The 22490-nt window shown below is 37.9% G+C and overlaps 1 protein-coding gene across 5 annotated transcripts in view; it reads right to left on the bottom strand.

The window, feature by feature from the left end:
• LOC136862981 (spermidine synthase) overlaps nucleotides 1-22490 on the bottom strand; it is a 281341-nt gene that overhangs the window by 146938 nt on the left and 111913 nt on the right. For 4 of the 5 annotated variants that reach the window (XR_010859107.2, XM_067139285.2, XM_067139284.2 and 1 more), the window contains 2 exons: nucleotides 3118-3238; nucleotides 2757-3003 (listed from right to left, as the gene is read on the bottom strand). The exons of the other annotated variant lie outside the window; for it this stretch is intronic. Coding sequence is in view for 3 of the 4 variants with exons in the window: in XM_067139285.2 (XP_066995386.1) it covers nucleotides 2757-3003; nucleotides 3118-3238 (368 nt within the window). In the remaining variant the exon portion in view is untranslated. The remainder of the gene's footprint in view (nucleotides 1-2756; nucleotides 3004-3117; nucleotides 3239-22490) is intronic. 5 annotated transcript variants of the gene reach the window in all.

Below are 22490 nucleotides of genomic sequence, written 5' to 3'. Positions count from 1 at the left end.
TTTACATTATACAATAACTGATGGACACTGGTGTCATTTTTCAAAAAAAAAAAAAAAATATATATATTCTTCACCAAAGACTTATGATTTTTTAAAAGTGCTATCACATTTAGATGTTTTGTATTTTTCAGTATTTTTTAATCATGCCAATTTTGAATATGTAACGGCCGACAATTACCTCAAGTAAGATCAAAACTAGTCCCAGTAATGTTTTAATGAGATTGTAACCAATTTTTTAATGAAAATATAATTATATTGTCACTGATATTTACATATGGAATAGGTGGACGCACCTTTATCTCCATTTAACGTATAAGTAACATGTCTTTACCAATATTTAGTATATTATTCAGCATTATTCCTGTACATAATTTTCATCTATTTGCAATGTGATAATTTAATTAAATTGATTATATTTTTGACTTGAATACCTGAAGGAGAATGACAGGTTGTAGATTTCAATTGTGGTTTTTTTGTTGTTGTTTTTTTTAGTTTTTTTTTTTTTTTTGTAGGGGCTTCACGTCGCACCGACACAGATAGGTCTTATGGCGACGATGGGATAGGAAAGGCCTAGGAGTTGGATGGAAGCGGCCGTGGCCTTAATTAAGGTACAGCCCCAGCATTTGCCTGGTGTGAAAATGGGAAACCACAGAAAACCATTTTCAGGGCTGCCGATAGTGGGATTCGAACCTACTATCTCCCGGATGCAAATATTTCAATATTTACTGGATAACTTGATGATAGAAGAATCTTGCGGATGTAGAAGGTAATTTAGGTCATTTTACAAGTAGAGAAGTGTAGTTAATTGCTATGATACAGGAACTGTGGAAATACTGAATTTATGGATCATCAAAAATAATAATGGAGATGTTGTGACTATTTAATGTTTAGTTCATGATGAAATCATTGCTATGGTTGAGATGACAGATGAACTTATGTTGATAAATGAGAATTGAAATAGTGTTTCTCTCTGAGTGATGTGATAGTGTAAAAGGGTATAGTAGTATAAATTTATTTATTTATTTATTTATTTATTTCAATAACATCGCACATATGGAAAGTTGAAAAATTGGCAGCATACAAGTGAGGCCTTCAGGAAACAAACTTGAAAATTAAGATTTAAATTTATGCTGCTAATTTTTCTTTGTGAAGTGAAAACTCATTAGAGGACAGTGGATAAATATGGAGCCACTGCAATATTTTGTGTATGGTCAAGTTAACTTCCTCTCTCTTCTGCAAGGTATTGTGTTAGTATATTTGTATGGGTAAAATTTCCATCAGACAAGTGTGGCTGGACTGTTTACTATCACAGTTGTCTCGGTATTGGTTGACTAAATATTGACCACTATTCATCTAGGTTCAGTATGTGAAACATGGTTAAATATATGTGAACAAATGTGACCGGTAATAGGTCAAAGTCAACCAATAACAAAACAAATTCCATTTAACTGATTCACAGAGGCACAACACCACTCAAGTGGGTAATTTTGTAGCTAGTATTTCCTTTCTGTTGCTTTCTTTTGCAATTTTAATGTCCAATTCAAGGCACATTTGTTCTGTGTTTTAACAGATTCAATGAATAAAATATCTTACTTTGTATTAATTGTTTATATACGTTGTTCTTTTTGGTAATTTCTCAATCATTTGGTATCAGCCATATGTGTAAGTAAGTATGGCCTTGTTTTACAGCCAGATGTCCTTACTGACACCAACCCCATATGGAGAGATGTGCGTATCCCTGTAGTGGTTGGCAGTATGATGTGATGTGTGTATATGAAGAAGATATTTTAAAGTATCCTAAAATACATTTGAAACCGTATTTCACTGTATAATTGTCTGAACAATCATCATTTGAACTGACATGATATATAGGGACACCTATAATAGAGTGAGAGAACTGTAACCATAAACAACATATTGCATAAATATATCTACATACAATGTGCAATCAAAATTTTCAACTCAAATTCTGGATGTTTGAGTGCAAGTTAATGCTAGCATATACTGTAGTTTGTTAATTTGCTACTATCATGAATCTTCACCGGTTCTTCAAACTGGACTCGGATATGCTTAAAATATAATTAACATTCCTTCTTTATCTGAAATGCACTACAGACATTAAAGACCGCCAGTTAACCAACTCTGTTGTACACAACCATAAAGAATACAAACAGGTATGTTTTAAGTTGCTTATACCAGAAGAAAATATTTCTGTCAAAATTATGCAAATGATAGAGGTAAAATTTGTTATTTCCTCCAACATTAGAGACTTTTATCATATCTCACTTCGAGATTACATATTCTAAATAATCTGTTGAGAACATGTAATCAGTAGGAGGTTGCCAGCATGACAAATCTGCCTGCCTAACAACCAACTGCTACTACATACGAGATACAAAGAACACCAAACAAGTCAAAAGAATAATAAGAGAAAGAAAACAAATATAGAACAAGAAAGGAAAAGAATATTGATCCATTAGCAAATCATAAGGCATGTATAGAGAGATAGGAACAGGAATAAGAACAAATAACAGGATAAATGCAATGACAGGTCAGAGTGGAGGGAGGGAACTATAAATTTGTTCCCTCATTCACTTTCTGTTGCTCCCACTTCGCACACTGACCTGTCATTGTGTTTATCCTATTGTATGCTCCTGTCTTCCTATACATGAGGTTGATTTGTTATTTGTCTGTTTTTCCAGTACTACTAAACACCATAGTCGAATATTATAGAATTTAATAGACTCTACACTTACCAACAGGATCTGATGAATCAGTGATAATTACATCAAATTCTTGTTTATGTTCCGACATAAACTTGAAACCATCACCAACTTGGACATTTAGTTTAGGATGACTTAGTCCTGCACTCATGAAGGGCAAATACTTTCTCGATACATTCAAGACTCTTTCATCAATTTCCACCTGCACTACACTTTCCACCAATGGATGCTTTGTAACCTCACGGGCCACTCCTCCATCCCCACCACCAACAATCAAAACCTGAAATTACACCCACTCTTCTGTACTTTTTATTAAGTACTAAGTCAGAGATCATACGTAACAAATCAATTTAAAGCCTCAGGTGAAAATTAATTAGGAAATATATATATATACCTTTTTAGGGCAAGGATGGCTACATAACGGCAGGAATGATATCATTTCCTGGTATGAGAACTCATCTGATTCTGTACATTGGATTATTCCATCTAAAATAAGAGCTCGTCCATGAGTGGTCCTGAAATATTAAATTGGTATTATTTTATATAACAAGTCTGTTAATGATGAGTTAGTGTATTATTTCCTCCACAATTAAATGCTTCACCAGATATAATTTGATATGACAGATGTTTCCAGCCAAATAGGAAGGATATATAAACGGAAGAAAACAAGAAAAGGCCTTCGATTCAAAACTAAACAATCAATTTTTGAAAATCATATAGGAAAAGCAATCCACTCTATTAATTAATTCTTCACAGCGTATCATCACAACTTCACCAAAAACCCACCACTGGCAAGCAAAATATATTTGAAGTGACAAAGGACCCTCTCCCCATTTCCTAAAATGAGTATCTGAAAAATCCTTCAGCAGTAATGACAAAACAACAAGCTACTGGAGTTGAAAATCTACACAGAACTCCTCACAGAAACAGCTGGCATAAGGTATGGGCTAGAACTAGGTGTTATTTTTATCAATCTGTCTGGTTGCCTCACTCTCATCATAGACTCTGATAATATGAAAGAAACATCTCAATTCCCCAGTAGACTTCTTCAGCGAGTTCTAGGAAATCTATGCCAACTTATGGTAGAACTGTTAGGGATCCAACCAACTAAAAGGAAACTACCAACTTCACATTTCCCTACTACACTTTTTTAGTGACTTCCACGAAATCTATGACAACTGATGGTAGAACTGTTGGTGATCCACCCATTCTTTGGTCTGAGGATATAACGTGCATACATACATACATACATACATACATTACACACATACATCCATCCATATACAGAGGTGCCAACCTTTGAAGTGGATTATCAGTAATCGCTCTCTGCCCCCAAGAAGAATTTTGAGTCAAGTCCAAAACATGCTTCTTCCTTGTCGATAATGACATCCCCTTTCCCCTTCCTCTGGCAATCTATTCGAAAATATAGCATATTACACAATAAAATTTGCACACAACCTGTTAGTTCTGTGATAAAACATTCCTTGTAGCATTTTTCCCACGCAGCAGCTGCTTTTCCGTGTAGTGTTTCTCGAAGCATCCTTCCCATTGTGATGACATTTTCGTCTTCTGAACCATAAGCGATTCCAGTGCAGATTTGCTTGATGTAGGCCTTACTTGTTTCCAGGTACACTTAACACAGCAAATACAACATTACTGAAGGATTTATAGTGGAGAAGGGCAGCGCCTGAGCTCCTTCATTCACAATGAATTTTACAGCGCATGTGGGTAGCAAAGGAAGTCACGATCGAATAAGTATCGTTGTCAACTCACAAGCATTAAAACAAGGACCATTTAGGGGAAAGGCTCGAAAGGATTGAAAATTTTTTCCTGCTTTTCTTTTTCACCGTTCAAAATTATTTTTCGTGATAATGTCAGCTTTTCCGTAATAATTTCCCCTTTGACCGTAATTCTGTAATCGTGAGGTGAAATCCGTAATTATTACGGACAATCCGCAATAGTTGGCACCTCTGCATATATACATACACCACCGGACAAAAGTTTCCAGAAAAAACGTATGTACCTGCATGAATATGTTTAATGATTGTTAAATGACAATTAAATTACTGTAACCAAGTTCTGAAGGTTGCCGGAAGTGTAACATGTCTCCAAGTAAGTTGATGCCAGTGATCGCGCGGAAGGTCATTCAAGGTCACGCGTGTTTGGTAACTGTCCCGCCACTCACAGCTTGCTGTCTGTCACGTCAACAAGTTATTGCTCAGTCGGTGCGCTCTATGTGGTTTAATTAAGTGTTCTGGTGCAACAGCTTGCTTTTTATTTATTGGAAGGGGAGTTGGTTCAGTTCTCATCTAAAAAGAAATCAGAAGTTGCATTAATATTGTGACATTATTGGTATCAAATATAACATGATTTTTATATTTTCTTTGTAGATAATAGACCATGGAAAGATACTCAGCATAGAGTTATGCTCAGCAACTAATACTCTTTGAGGAGAAAAGTATACGATATGGGAAATTGCTAGAAAGCTCAAAATCCCAAGTTCAAAAGTTAGCAATACCATTTCATGCATGGAGAAAACGGGACCTAACAAGGACAGACATTGATTTGGAAGGCCTCCAATAACTTCAGAAGCTGATAAGTATATTGTTGTAGTCAGCCAACAAAATAGGGGAATAATGGCACCTGAAATCAAAATCAATTAAACACGCAGCTTGGGAGTAAAGTATTGGTGACTACAGTTAAGCGTCGCCTCAGAGGTGCTAATCTTTGTGGGCGAATTGCAAGTAAAAAGCCATTTCTATGACATGGGAATAAACAGAAGAGATTGAAGAGGGCTAAAGTCCACAAAAATTGAACAGCTGAGGACTGGAAAAGGGTGCTGTGGACAGATGAGTCCAAGTTCAAAGTTTTCGGGCAACAGCAACGAGTTTTTTGTTCGACATTCAGCATTGGAATAAATGCACCCTGACTGTATAATACCTACAGTGAAACATGGAGGGGGCTCTGTAATGGTTTGGGGTTGATTCACATTCAGTTGAGTTAGTACACTGCACCGAATTCATGGAACAGTGAACAAAAACGGCTACCATTCCATCATCCCTTGTTACGCTCTTCCGTCTGGACAGCAACTTATTGGACGTGGGTTTGATCTCCAACAAGACAAAGACCCCAAACACACGTCTCGCTATTGCATAAATTACCTGCAAAGCAAGCAAAACTCTGGGGAATAGTCTTTAATGGAATGGCACCCTATCCCCAGACTTGAATCCAATTGAGCTGCTGTGGGAAGAGTTGGATCAGCAAGACCGAAAAGAGCATCATCCTTCCTCATCGAAAAAGCTGTGGGACATCCTGCAGAATGCCTGGCAAAGTATACCTGCACCAGTGTTAGAAAAACTTGTTCTGAGAATCCCGAGAATAGTTAAAAGAGTACTCGCAGCAAAGGAGGGGGGGGGAGGGTTCCTTGGTGAGAAGAGAGTTGATGTGTTCTGGTGATCTGTGAAGAGTAAATGTGTACATATTGTCTATTTCTAGCTCAGATGAAATGCAAAACATCAAATCTTCAAAAATATTAGTTTTAGAATACAGATTTGTCAATTCCTTGCATAGGTATGAATCTCACTGCCCATTCTTTAAAAGTCTGATGCTTCATTTAAATTTAAGAATTTCATTTTTAAGTCTGTATTGAACAAAGAATAATAGATAAGTAAAATTAAAAATCCACCTTTTCAATACTAATTTTAAATTAAACAAGTTTCACTTGGAACTAGTTTCGACGCTGATGACAGTCATCTTCAGCCAAATATGAGAACAGACAATCATAAATAAACATATCTTCATTATATCAATGCACATATAAACACTCTTAATATGAGACTTATGATGCCCCTAAAAGAATCTGGAGAATAAAGCTTCAAATAATCACAATTTCAAAAATTTTAAGTCACGATTAGAACGACACTTAACACAACATAATTCCTTTCACTCACGTTAGAACTTTGAAAGTATTGAGTCAGAACTGTAAGATTCTCAAATAAATAAAAAGTCTTGTCACAAATGAAATGTTATACAAAGGTCAAACCACATATAAGAGTTTCTCTGTAAATATGACAGTCCCAAACAGAAGACACTTTAACATATTTATTTAACTCAAGATGGAATCTTGAAAGTCCTGAGTTCTACTTAGAGTAGGAAGATTCACAATTTAAATAAAAGGTCTTGTCACAATTGATCAGAAGTACAAAGGATGAAACTTGTATAGTTACTTTATAAACATTAAAATTATTCTTGAAAAACAAACTGTGACCGGCCCCTGTTTTAAATTTTGTAAATTGTTTCTATGGAAACTGTATTACTGCTGTGGATAGTTACCTTTAATTTGAATAATGAAACCTATTTAAAAAGGTGGAAGTTGCAACATTAATTAGAACTTCAAGGGAATTTTTCTCAGTTCAATACGGGGTAAAAGGAGTAAAAAGAAGAATAAAGAAAAGTAAATATACAAAAAGAAATAAGGGGAAGTAAAAAATAAGTAAATGATGACCGGGCGAGTTGGCCGTGCGCATAGAGGCGCGCGGCTGTGAGCTTGCATCCGGGAAATAGTAGGTTCGAATCCCACTATCGGCAGCCCTGAAAATGGTTTTCCGTGGTTTCCCATTTTCACACCAGGCAAATGCTGGGGCTGTACCTTAATTAAGGCCACGGCCGCTTCCTTCCAACTCCTAGGCCTTTCCTATCCCATCGTCGCCATAAGACCTATCTGTGTCGGTGCGACGTAAAGCCCCTAGCAAAAAAAGAAGTAAATGATGCAAAAATAAAAACAAGGGAGAGTAAAAGTTGAAAAGGAAAAAGAAGAAGGTAGGGGGACAAGAGGAGGTGAAACAGGTAAGGGAGAGAAGGGAATTATGGAGGGTATAGCGAAGGATATCCGTAACGTAACAAAATGTTATGCATAATACGAAAGATAGAGCTGCAGTTCGAAGTTTTGTTTTTAGTAGGAAGTAAAATGAGAAAATCAAAGAAAATTTTTGGTTTTTCGGAAATGTCATTTAAATTTAGGCCCGCATTAAATATTGGTCCAAGTGAATGTTACAATTTTCCGTAGCATCAAGCAAGGGACCTTTGCTTAGGACCTCCAATATCTCAATATCTTGATCGAATTCAGTAAAGGTATGATTAGAATCCTTCATATGTTGGCCTACTGCAGAAAACCTGTTATATATTATTGCATTAACGTGTTCTGCATACCTGATTTTGAAGTAATGACCTGTTTGACCTACATATGAGCAAGAACAGTCATTACAGCAAAACCTATAGACTCCTGACTTTGAAGAAGAGTTAATAGACGAGGGGTTGTGCAAAATATCCGAATTTCTGTTGTTGGTATGAAAAGAAATCTTAACATTGTGTTGTTTGAAAATATTTGTGACTTCATATACATCTTTGTCAAAAGTAAATGTTGAAAACGTAACAGGATTTGGTTTGTTTCTTGGTAAGGTGGTTTTAGGAAGATACAAAAATTTGTTAATAATTCTTTCAATAAAGGCCTCTTTGAAGCCATTAGCTTTAGCTATAGAACGGATGACTTTTAATTCTCTATTCAAATCAGTTTTAGACATGGGAATCTGGGAAGCGCGATTTACCAGACTATATTACGTGGTGCTCTTGTGCATTTGAGGGTGATGTGAGTCACATCTAATGGTAGTAGCTGTTCAAGTTGGTTTTCTGTAAATACTATAAGTAAAAGAGGAGGGATGTATATTAATTGTTTAAGTCCAGAAAATTGATTGATCTATTAGTTTCCGATTCCAGGGTGAATTTGATATGCTGATCTATGCTATTAAGGCTTTTTAGGGTGGAATGTGCGGCAATATAACGTTCATCTAGGATTACAAACGTGTCATCCACATACCTGGCCCAGAACTGAATATTAGCAAATTTAACATCCGTATCAATTACGGAATGTTCTAGATAATCGAGGTAAACCTCAGCTAAAATTCCCGAGGCCAGTGACCCCATCTCCAAACCATCTTGTTTGTAAACAACATTGTCAAATGTGAAGTAATTATTATTAATTAAAAATCTTAAGATGGTCATAATGTCTCAAATTTCAAGTTTGCTAAGCTGACTGTTGGCAAGTAAATTTCTTTCCATAATTGGAAAAAGTAAGCCGGTATTGATACTTGGGTACATGTTAAAAATATCGAAGGAATGCATAGAATGAAATGACTGAAGATTACAGTTATCTTTTTGATTAGTTCTATGGTATTCTTGATTGACTTATTTGAAGAAAACTCATAATGTTTTCTAAGAAACTGTTGAATGAATTGTGACAATTTGTATAGGGGCTACGTTTATAATTAATGATTTGGTCGAATGGGGACACCTGCCTTGTGGACCTTGGGAAGTGCTCTAGCTGCAGGCTATCAGGAAAATGCCACATGACGTACAAGATGAAATCAGAATGGACATAAAAAACAATTAAATAAATTTTTTTTTTTCAAAAAATAGAAGCATATTTCCGATAGCAACATCTGCCACACGATGTACAAGATGAAATCAGAAGGGACATAAAAAAACAATAAATCAAATTTTTCATTCAAAAATAGGAAACACAATTTTAGATCTTAAAAAGAAAATTGAAGATAAATCAGCTTATTATTACTAAAGCTGATTATACTCAAGAAACTAAAAACCTTTTGATAATCAAACTTTTTCAGTAATTAAGAGGGATCCAACTCAATCAATTCAACGCAATTTAAAACATTTTGAAGAACACCTCTTTTCTTCTGACCGAACAAGAAAAAGACAAATTAACGAGTATGAACCCAGGTCTGCCTACAGCTAGGGCACTTCCCAAGGTCCACAAGGCAGGTGTCCCCATTCGACCAATGATTAATTATAAACGTAACCCCCCTATATAAATTGTTGCAATTCATTCAGCAGTTTCTTAGAAAACATTATAAGTTTTCTTCAAATAAGTCAATCAAGGATACCATTGAACTAATCAAAAAGTTAGATAACTTTAAACTTCAGTCATTTCATTCCTGAGCCTTTTGGTGAATCTTCTACCTGGCACACTAGCAAAGTCAACAGTAACTTAGAAGACAAAATACTGTGTAGTCGACATACTTTGTCCTTGTGGCAGCCTCCGCATGGGGGAAGTTGTAATAATAATAATAATAATAATAATAATAATAATAATAATAATAATAATAATAATAATAATAATATAATAATAATAATAATAATAATAATAATAATAATAATAATAAAGATAGATATTGTTAACATGTACCCGAGTATCAATACCAGCTTACTTTTTCCAATTACAAATGCAAATGCACAGCCTGTTTCCAGTCATTCGACCGGTTCAGGAATGGAATGAATGAAGCCCATCTAGCGGTGAGGATAGCAATTGTACCGGCTGCCGAAGCCTGCCGAACTTCTCTGGGGCAATGATTAATGACAGAAATGAAATTATATTGCAGAGTGTTGCTGGAATGAAATATGACAGGGAAAACCGGAGTACCCAGAGAAAAACCTGTCCTGTCCCACCTCCGCTTTGTCCAACACAAATCTCACATGGAGTGACCGGAATTTGAACCATGGAACCCAGCGGTGAGAGGCCGGCACGCTGCCGCCTGAGCCACGGAGGCTCGAACTTTTTCCAATTATCGAAGGAAATTTACTTGCCAACAGTCAGCTTAGCAAACTGGAAATTCGAAACTTTATGACCATCTTCAGATTTTTAATTAATAGTAATTACTACACATTTGACAATGTTGTTTACAAACAAGACGGTCTGGTGATGGGTCACCAGCCTCGGGAATTTTAGCTGAGGTTTACCTCGAATATTTAGAGCATTCCGTAATTGATAAGGGTGTTAAATTTGCTAATATTCAGTTCTGGGCCAGGTACGTGAATGACACGTTCATAATTCTAGATGAACGTTCTATTGACGCACATTCTACCCTGAAAAACCTTAATAGCATAGATCAGCACGTCAAATTCACCCTGGAATCGGGAACTAATATATCAATCAATTTTCTGGATTTAACAATTAATAGACATCCCTCCTCATTTACTTACAGTATTTACAGAAAACCAACTCAAACGGCTACTACCATTAGAAATGACTCATGCCACCCTCAAACGCACAAGAGCACCATGTATTATAGTCTGGTAAATTGCGCTTTCCAGATTCCCATGTCTAAAACTGATTTGAATAGAGAATTAAAAATCATCCTTTATTGAAAGAATTATTAACAAATTTATGTATCTTCCTAAAATCTACTTACCAAGAAACAAACCAAATCCTGTTACATTTTCAACATTTACTTTTAACAAAGATGTATATAAAGTCACAAATATTTTCAAAAAACACAATGTTAAGATTTCTTTTCGTACCAACAACAGCAATTTGGATAATTTGCACAACCCCTCGTCTATTAACTCTTCTTCAAAATCAGGAGTCTGTAGGTTTTGCTGTAATGACAGTTCTTGCTCATATGTAGCTCAAACAGGTCATTTCTTTAAAATCAGGTACAGTATTTACGGGCCCAAATTTAAATGACATCTCCGAAAAACCAAAAATTTGTTTGATTTTCTTATTTTACTTCTTACTATTAACAAAACTTCTAACTGCAGCTCTATCTTTCGTATTATGCATAACACTTTCTTGCGTTACGCATATCCTTCGCTATACCCTCCGTAGTTCTATTCTCTCTTTTACCTGTTTCACCTCCTCTTGCCTCCTACCTTCTTCCTTTTCAACCTGGCCATTTACTTAATTTTATTTTCAATTTTTACTTCCCCTTATTTCTTTTTGTATATTTACTTTTCGTTATTCTTCTTTTTACTCCTTTTACCCTGCATTGAACTGAGAAAAATTCCCTATAAGTTCTTATTAATATTACAACTTCCACCTTTTTAAATAGATTTCAATATTCAAATTAAAGGAAACTATCCACAGCTGTAATACAGTTTCCATAGAAACAATTTACAACATTTAAAACAGGTGACTGTTCACAGTTTGTTTTTCATGAATAATTTTAATGTTTATAAAGGAACTTTATACATGTTTCATCCTTTGTACTTCTGATCAATTGTGACAAGACCTCTTATTTAAATTGTGAATCTTCCTATTCTAAGTAGAACTCAGGATTTTCAAGATTCCATCTTGAGTTAAATAATTATGTTATGTTAAAGTGCCGTTCTATTTGCGACTGTCATATTTACAGAGAAACTCTATATGTGGTTCGACCTTTGTATAACATTTCATTTGTGACAAGACCTTATTTATTTGAGAATCTTACAGTTCTGACTCAATACCTTCAAAGTTCTAACGTGAGTGAAAGGAATTATGTTGTGTTAAGTGTCGTTCTATTCATGACTTCAAGATTCTAAAATGTGATTATTTGAAGTTTTATTCTCCAGATTCTTTTAGGGGCATCATAAGTCCCATATTAAGAGTGTTTATATGTACATTGATATAATGATATGTTTGTTTACGATTGCCTGTTCTCATATTTGGCTGAAGATGACGCTCACCAGCATCGAAACTAGTTCCATGTAAATGTTATAACTTGTTTATTTTAATATTAGTATTGAAAAGGTGGATTTTAAATTTTACTTATCTACTAGTTCAATGCTTGACGGGAAACTTTCGTCCGGCAGCATACGTACATACTGAATCATAATTTTTCATGGTGATAGAGATATTATTTAACACATCAGGAACGCTGTAAAGGGAGTCGAAACTGGAAAGGGGCGAGAAGTAGCTTGGAGCTCGAAGGGGGGAAAGTCAAGCTTGACCAGGTATAGCAAGATGTGTGAGAGAGCGAAGAAGCCAGGGAAAAGGATAGAACGACTCGAATACTGTCTGGGGATTTTCACAGACGAGACAGGGTGCATCGTGAGCTTGCAGCAATTACACATAGCCAGTATTAGAATATATAGTGTTGGTCAGTTTTTATCATTCGTAGCGTGGAGAAGTAGCAATTACACGGAGCAAGGTAGTAAATTTTAAGAAACTTTGATCCAGAAATCTGTGAGCAGTTGCGTACTACAATTTTTAACAAATCCAAACCCAAACTCCATGGCACTACAGCACCTGAAGGGCCTTGGCCTACCAAGCGACCGCTGCTCAGCCAGAAGGCCTGCAGATTATGAGGTGACGTGTGGTCAGCACAACAAATCCTCTCGGCCGTTATTCTTCGCTTTCTAGACCGGGGCCGCTATCTCACCGTCAGATAGCTCCTCAATTCTAATCACGTAGGCTGAGTGGACCTCGAACCAGCCCTCAGCTCCAGGTAAAAATCCTTGACCTGGCCAGGAATCGAACCCGGGGCCTCTGGGTAAGAGGCAGGCACGCGACCCCTACACCACAGGGCCGGCATATTTAACAAATACTTTCTACTTATGATTAGGAGCTCTACGGGATGATCTATAATCCCGCATAGAAGATATGTTCGATAGTTTCTTCAGTCCTAACCCACGATATGCAGAACTAGGAGTGCCAGAAGTGCAGAAACAGGCATCATAATTGTGTGCATAAAATTGCAGTTATTGGCAGTACAGGAATCTAACACAAGTGCTGATTACAGTAGTGTGCAAATTAATTGTGACAAGCTCATATTTTACATGGAATTGAAGTTGGTTAGCTGTAAACAATTTTATCCGCCCAATTGTTGGACTCTTGACGGACTACTGTTGCCTTGACTATGATCAATAATTGTAGATCCTCTCCAGTTCAGTTGAGTGCTTGTACATGTAGCAACAGTGTGTGTTATTTCTGTATTCTCGACAGCAAAACTTACTTCTTGTGTTAAAATGGACATTTCACCTAAAAAGCGGGCAGAGACAGTTTCTCTTCGTGAACACACATCTATGACTGTAAAGGATATTGCCTCTATTGTTACTGTGGGAAAATCTAGTGTTTCAAGTCTTCTTAGGGCATATAGGGATGCTGCCTCATTGTCTCCAAAGAGAAAAGGCAGATGTGGACAAAAAAAGAAAAACCACTCCTAGAACTGACAAAACTCTACTTAGAAAGAGTAGAATTCATCCTCACAAGATAAGTAAGGACCTTCAGAGAGATTTATTGGCTACTGGGGTTGAAAGTGCCTCTTCAACGGTACAGCGTAGGCTTCTTGATTGTGGGTGGAAGGCACAAAAGCCAATAAAGAAGCAGTTTTCAATGCCTGCCACGATGAAAAAATGGTTGGCAGCCATAATATATAAATCTTGGACCTCCAAAGACTGGAAAAATGTAATTTTAAGTGAGGAGTCGCATTTTATTGTTCAAGGTTACAGAGCAAGGGTTGTCAGGTGAAACACCCATGAGGCAGTAAGAGCTGAGCAGCTTGAACCTACTGTAAAACACCCTCCCCAAAAGATGTTTTGGTGTTTCTTCACTGCAAGTTGCCCTGGGGCACTAGTATGATGAATTCAACCAAATACGTAGACATCCTTATGCGCATGATTGTGCCATTTCTACAGACCTTTGCAGATGGTGGAGGAACATTTCAACATGATCTGGCCCCATGCCACACTTCGAAGTTGCAAAGACGTTCATGGAAGAAAACAGCATTAATGTGCTTCATGGCCTTGTAATTCACGAGACTTAAATCTCATGAAAAATTTGTGGAGTATTGTGAAAAGGCGTCTTGGTAAAATGGACTGTTCAAGTGTGGTTTCATGACGACGAACTGCGAAACCTTTGCTCCAACCTGGTCGAATCTATGCCACGTGTTCAGAAGGTCATTAAAGCAAAAGGAGGACACACTATTTATTCAGTAAGCTACTACCTGAATTATACATAGTAATAAATGTCTTGTCCCAATTAATTTGCACACTACTGTAAGCACGAGACCTTCCTACAAACCAGCGCTCAAGCAAACGGCAGCACGATGGACCACACCATGGAATTGAACCAAGGACCAACAGCCCAAGACGACTCTGACAAAATGTTGGGCTAAATCCATACCGTAGTCCAGCATGGAGGAGCCGTAAGGTTGCAATTTAACAGGTAAGTCTGAACAGATTTTTCTTTTAGCATGAGAGAGGGACAGTTCAGTTTCAGATATTTCTCTTTGTAAATAAACGTTCATTATGCCTTAATGGCGATCATTTACGTATGTTTAGCCTAATGCATGTGTTCTCTGTGTTATTTATTTAGCTTTGATCATTTGTGTACAGTTACGAGGGTGTTAGGATTAAATTAGGCTTGTTCTATAGCCATGTAAAGTAGTGTTATTCTTATTGGGGGTTAATTTATGAAAGCTTGAAAATTAAAGGATGGAGGTGCCTTACGAGCATCAAATGGGAAGACTCTTACTGGAGTACCAGGTGACCTAAAGAATAGGAATTGCTTGTTATGTTAATGCGAATGAGCTTTTCAGATATGCAGAAGAAATCCCAATGCTGCACAAGAAAGGGTTTTCAAAATAATTCCAGCAAGCTAGCACATGGCTATGCACGTGGCATGAACCGGGGTCCGTTGCATGAAGAAAAGAGATTTACGGAGTATATTCTGAATATTCTGGATGGCTTGAAGCGAGGTCAAGCATGTAGGTCTGTGAATTACAAGTCTGAGGAAAATGATTCCACACCACAGAGATATGCTATGTTGTATTATTGAGAGGCCACACGAGCCCGCAGTCTGTCCCTAGTGAAGGGATGAGATTTGGTCAGCTGAGAGCTGCCTTGGACTGTCAGGCGGAGAGATGGAACCCATTAGCCACGTGATGATAAACAGTGTGAAAGAGGCTTTGCCATGTAGCTATGTGTATCTGCAGACAGATATATGTTATTTTTTGAAACAGCGAGGGGAGGCGGCCTTGCTATTCGCTCAGTAAAGGTAAGGTCAATGAACATCGCTCCAGAAGACGACCCAGAGATGTGTTTACCTCACCAATCCCACAAGACCAGTGTGTATTTTGTGTATTTATTACAGATCCAGTGGAATATTTGTGATTTGTTTATTGTTGTTGTGTCTCAATATTCGTGTTCGTCATTTTTTTAAAATTTACATTGCTAGAGGGGAAGCACGTACGCATTTTAGGGGTTGAGAGGTTCAATCCTTGCCTTTGATTATGAGATTGGGCTCATGTTAGCTTCAGTGTCTTTTTGGGATGTCAGAAATTCCTAACCTAAGCATGGGTGGATTATGTGTCCCAAATTAAATGGGAATAATTTTAATCTTAGTTTTCTTATATATGCAAAGTTTTCTATTGCTTATCTCATGTACGAGGACGTTTACGTATGACGCAGACGGTAGAGTCTGTTTAAACCTATTTAAATCCACAGTGCAGTGTTTATGTAACACCCCACGGATTCCAAGATTAATGATTTTTGAGTTGTTGCCACTTGATGGCTAACAACACTAATTGTAATAGAAATTGTATCGAGTTATCTAAGGGAATTTTCTTTATCCATCTTTTATGTTTTAGCATACTAAAATATTTTCAAGCAAATTTTAGTCCTTATTCACTCACACAAATGCAATTCCTGTCCTACTTACATCTTTAAGAGATCTTATTTGGTGGTTCTTGGAGACCAAAATTAAAAAAGTTCCGCGGGTAATGCCGCTGAACTAGTCAGGTCCAAAGAGGACAGGAAATATGGCAAAATGTGGCTTATTACATGATGCCCCACTTTATTTTTAGTGATTTAATTTGTTTCCCAACCCAGTAAGGTACAATACATACATACATTACATTACCTTTACACTACATTACATCATTCTATGTTCTAATCCTACATGAGGGTATGGTGATTTCATAATGGAAAAACATGCTGACAGTTCTCAAGGATTACCAAACCTGAACATGATGGAACTGGTACTGCAGGCTCCCTCTGGTCAACATCTTGAGTTATACTGCCCATACAGATGATACACATTCTTTGGGTCTTTAGCCATCAACATTTCCCTCCATGATCAGTTTTCTCATTACCTCTGGTCTCCTCACAATGCGTACAATGTATCCATTTCATAAAGTGTTGGTTCACAAGGGTCAACAGTCCTGATTTCACGCGTCATGTCAGAATCAACTTGTTGGTGCAGTCTGTTGTCCATGGTATTCATAACAACTGTCAATAGCACCATCGAGCACCATCGTTCCAAGACATCAATCCTGTGCCAGTCTGCCATCTGCACAGTCCTAGTTTCTGCCAAATATGTTGTGGTGGGGAAGATGTAAATTTGCACCAATCCTAGTTTTGTCTCAACAGTGATGGATGTCTTTTCTAGATGCAAAGTCAGCTTTGCTGTCAAATTTCCTGCCATTGCCATGTGCCTGTGGACTTCACGCTTGCAGTCGCCAGTGGTAGTGACGATCGATTGCAGGTATTCAAAGCAGTTGACGATCTTATAGCCAGCATCTCTTGTGATATCTGGGTGGTTGCTGGGGTGGTCACTGATCATTACTTTAATCTTCCGAAAGTTAATTTTGAATCCATACACATTGCTCTGAACAACTCTGCATTACGTTCCCTAGTTCAAATTGTGAAGCTGCTATTCCAGCCTTTGATGACATCCCTTATGGCATGCTTGATCAAGGCTTCTTTGAAATCCACGAAGCACATGAACATCATGACGCTGAACTCCCTAGCCCATCTCAGCAAGTTGTCAAACGTTCAGGATCTTTTCATGCATTCCCTTGTCTGGAACAAACCCTATCTGCTTGTTCAGTATTTGTGGGAGAAGGTCTTTAGTCTTTTGTTCAGTATCCTGAGCATGACTTACATTACCACCACTCAAATTGTCTACGGAGACCGCTGGCTCTCATCTGATCGATCACCAACCTATTCATTATCCAACACCTTTCTTGCTATACAAACACAATTCCTGATGTCAGTCTTTTCTTTGAGCATAATCTTTCCCCTCAATACTCATGACAACGGAATTTCAGTTCTATTCTGCAAGCATACATGACATAATTGTAACTTGCAATTATTCATGACCTCTGCTGCTGATCAAGAGACTATCCTAAGTAATGTAATATTTCACGAAATGGCAAAATGCACCAAGGATTCATCGGCATTGTCAATTTTTTTTCTATAAGTATTAGTTCTCTTCTAGCAACTTGATGATTTGGTGCTGGTACTCCGGAAGTTCCTGTCTGTACACGTGGACAGACACTGCACTAAAGTGGTTCACCACAGAACATTCTAAATCATAATTTGGGTACACCATCCATCAATGACTTTGAACTTCTGTGCAATCTCCACAGATGGATCCATTTTGATCACCAATTACCTAGCCTTCTTATGAGCAGCATCCTGTGAAACGAGAACTCCCTAACATTCTTCCAGTACATTCATGCCGTAACCCCCTGTTCCTTATCTCCTTATTTTGCTTCTTTCTTTTTTTAAGCACTATTGCCTTTTGTAAAGAATGTGTATCTTTTCACATTTCCCACTGTCCTTCTGTCCGTACTGCACTTCAGCATTAGTTACTCCCTCTATCTGAGAGGAGGCACAGGTTTTTTTTTTCTTTCAGAATGCTTCATCACCATAAGAAAAAAAAAAAACTTGAATCATAGTGGTTTCATAATCCAATTTTAATCCCAGTACTACAAGATCCGCACATTTCAACAGGATCAATTCTACTCAGCAATGCTCATATGCGTGCAATAGGAAGCCACTATTTCAGTAATGTTTGACGTAAGATAAATATCGTAAATTTATGGTGACTTAGACCTAACGGCTGAGTTCTCCCAGTGGCAGGAAAGGGTATCTATCGATCTGAAAGACATAACACAAACTAGAATATATTGAACAGTGCATCGAGCAACAGCCATAACTCCATGATGAATCCCAAGAGTACAGCCGGTGGAATTGTTCTGTACTGCATGATATCCCATAAGAGCCAGCAGAGAACGTATACAAGAAAGTAATCCGCACCGTGAAGGGCAGGTTAAATGTAGAAATAACTACATCTGATATAGATCACTGCCACTGATTAGGAGGTCTTAAACGAACAACAGCTCAAGTTGTTGCTATGGGCAAGCGGCCTATAATCATAAAGTATGTATGTTATCACAACCGGGACAGAGCTTCGAGGGCTAAACGACTGTTTAAAGGAACTGGCCTTCTACTGACACAATCCCTGACAGGTATTAGAAAAATAACTTTAAACAGCGTGTGTAATTACTTCGGGCTCCATCGTGTGCCACTCATAGGCAACGCAAACCCGGGCGCCAGTATTCCCTTGGTGTTACTCATATAGTGGGTACTAATCACAGGCTTCTGATAAGCTCACCTGCATACACCCAGCGTCAGTGGGTAGGGTCTGACACATCCCACTCTGACGAGTCTAGTGTCAGACCTAAGACGAAACGCTGGTTAATAGAGCAAACGCCTGAAAAGCCATACATCTGATTTGTTTTTGACAGGCTCTATTGGTGAAAAATATCTAATACTCTTCATGGGAATTTAGAATTTTCCATTGAGAATTGGGAACATGCATCATTTTCAAAAATATTTTTTTTGAAAAGTACACCAATGAAATAGTACGTAAACGTATTACATTGTGGTATGTTGCCTTGTTTTATACCATTAAAAAAATATTTAATAGTGCCTTTCCGCAAGGCGGGTGAAACGGCCTCTGACGTAAGCGGCGCGCTGTGACGTCACGATCCAGTACCGCATGGAGCTCTACCAGCCGTTGTGCATCAGCCGTTGCTAAAAGCCGATTGTTTATTATTCATGATCGCGAATAACTTCGAAATGACAGAAGAAAGGTTCAAAACAGCACAGTCAGACAATCTACCATGTGTAGATGTCATCATTCTTGAAAAATGTGACTTTTGTGGCCGCAGAAATTAGCGGATAACAAGCAAGTTTGTAAGTGGCATCTTTTATATACGTGCAATGTACTGTAACCCATAGTATTAGGATAACAACGAACCTGGATAGATATCACATCACTTTCAACATTTCCTTCTAGACTGATTCCCCTATTAAAGAATAACATTACATTTTCGGGCTTTCAGCATTAGTAAAGTAAGAAATCGGATTTCAGCACTAACATAAACATATAGGTAGCATTATAGTACTAGTCCGCTTCTGTGATGTAGTGGTTAATGTGTGCCATTCCCAGAGGCCCGGTTTCGATTCCCGGCTCTGCCATGAAAGTTGAAAACAAATAGTACGAGGGTTGGAACGGGGTCTACTCAGCCTCGGGAGGTCAACTTAGAAGGGTTTCAAATCGCACCTCAGCCATCCTCGAAGTGGTTTTTCGTATTTTCCTACTTCTCCTCCAGGCACCTAAGGCCACGGCCGTTTCCTTCCCTCTTCCTTGTCTATCCCTTCCGATCCTCCCATCCTCCAACAAGGCCCCTGTTGAGCATAACAGGTGAGGCCGCCTGGGCGAGGTAATGGCCCTCCTCACCAGTTTCATCACGATACTCAGTCTCACGTTCCAGGACACTGCCCTTGAAGTGGTAGAGGTGAAATCCCTCGCTGAGTCCGAGAGAAAACCAACCCTGAAGGATAAACTGATTAAGAAAGAAAGAAGGAAAGAAAGATCATCATAGTACTGTAGGTCTATAACCTATCATTTCTGAAAAAATATATATTTATGGTTGGGGCAACTGGCCTACCCACTACCGGGGCCCATGAAAGATAATTAAATATCTTTGTGGAGGGAAAAAGTTAAACATGATAAAGATAAATATGACTTCATCTAGTTTTCACAAGTTGGGCTGAGTGGTTCAGACGGTTGAGGTGCTGGCCTTCTCACTCCAACATGGCAGGTTCGATCCTGGTTCAGTCCGGTGGTAGTTGAAGGTGCTCAAATACGTCAGCCTCGTGTCGGTAGATTTACTGGCACGTAAAAACTCCTGCAGGACTAAATTCCTGCACATCGGCGTCTTCGAAAATCGTAGAAGTAGTTAGCGGGGCGTGAAGCCAATAACATTAATTGCATTTGGCTTTTAACAAGCTGAGCATATCAGGAAAGAAAAGTGTCCTGGTGACATTTTAGTCGCTCAATACAGGAATGTCTTTGGGTGCTGTGACTTTTACTTTTTTTTTTTGTTTTTGCTGTTTGCTTTACGTCACACCGTCACATATAGGTCTTATGGCGACGATGGGACAGGAAAGGCCTAGGAATGGGAACAAAGCGGCCGTGGCCTTAGGTACAGCCTCAGCATTTGCCTGGTGTGAAAATGGGAAACCACGGAAAACCATCTTCAGGGCTGCCAGCAGTGGGGTTCAAAACCTTCTATCTCCCTGATGCGAGCTCACAGCTGCGCGCTCCTAACCGCACGGCCAACTCGCGCGGTATTTTTACCCTTCGGTTTATTGACTTGGCTTGTATAACCTAAAACTTAGGCTAAGTTGGATAAGATTTTAAACACCTACATCACTATTTTCACCTGTGTGCAATTATGGTATTTATTTCATTAATATTATGGTAATTATTATAATTGAGCATTGTTAACTTATAAGACCCCAACAAACAAGCATTGGTTTCGTGTAGAGTTATACATTTGTTAAATTCACGTTGTTTCCTTTCATGATATACACGCCTATTCTTTGTTACATTATAGAGTATTTAGATATAGCCTAAATTTCTTTACCAATTAAGCTCATTAATAAAGACATACATAACTGTCCCATGCCAAGATATATTGGTAGAATTAGAGCTGTCAAAATGGTTCATAACCCCTTTGATTTATTATCTTGACATGGATCACCCAAAACATAGGTTAGGTTTGGAGAATACTTCAATAATCAGCATTATTTAATGCACTGTTTATTACTTTCATATTCCAAGATGTAATTGAAGCATTTAAATAAAGCATCATACATTAAAATTTCAAGTTTTACCACTAGAACAGCGGACATGGAAAAGTGATTTGAAAATTCAAACAAATTCATCTTACGTTAAAATCTTCAAAAAAATTAGACTTTCCCGATATTTCACCAGCATTTCTCCGGCTCGCCAAAATCCATTTCTCCCTAGTTTTAGCGTCTTTGGAACATGTATAAACAATTTGTTTGGTATGGTATGCGATGTGCTATTGCACATCGGAACTCTACACCATTTATAAGTTTTCTGCCTCACTGTCTGCGCAGGATTCATTTTAAGTCTAAAATATACCACTCAGATTATTATCCGATGTATAGACCTCGAATTTAATCATACTAGACACTAACGTAAAGTAGAAATACGCGAAGTGTATCCTGCTTCTCACAGCGCACTACGTGTTATTTCGTCTGCTAATTCAGTCAACCTGTACGATGACGTCAGACCAATGAGATCGCGTACTTGCGTGGCGTGACATTTTCGTAGATTTTTATCATGTTTGGAGTTATTATTTGTACATTCTGATCACATTTTTGAATTCTACATGAAATTTTGAATCAGATTAGCATATTTTTAATTAAAACCCCGGATCATGCATGTTCCCTATTGCTAGGTGGGCAATAATTCCATTGTGGAGATTTATCTCCTGTATGCAGTTATCAGACTGTGCTTCATATATAGGCTTCTGATAAGCTCATCTGCATACACCCAGCATCAGTGGGTAGGGTCTGACACATCCTATTCTGACGAGTCTAGTGTCAGACCTAAGACGAAATGCTGTTTAATAGAGCAAACGCCTGAAAAGCCTTACATCTGATATGTTTTTGACATGCTCTTTTGGTGAAAAATATCTAATTCCCTTCATGGGAATTTAGAATTTTCCATTCGGAATTGCTAGGCGGGCAATAATTCCATTGTGGAGATTTATCTCCCGTATGCAGTTATCAGACTGTGCCTCATATATAGGCTTCTGATAAGCTCACCTG

The sequence above is a fragment of the Anabrus simplex genome, chromosome 2 (assembly GCF_040414725.1).
Source record: "Anabrus simplex isolate iqAnaSimp1 chromosome 2, ASM4041472v1, whole genome shotgun sequence".
Classification (NCBI taxonomy): domain Eukaryota; kingdom Metazoa; phylum Arthropoda; class Insecta; order Orthoptera; family Tettigoniidae; genus Anabrus; species Anabrus simplex.
The sequence above is the reverse complement of the archived record's forward strand: the minus strand, read 5'-3'. Positions and strand labels throughout refer to the sequence as shown.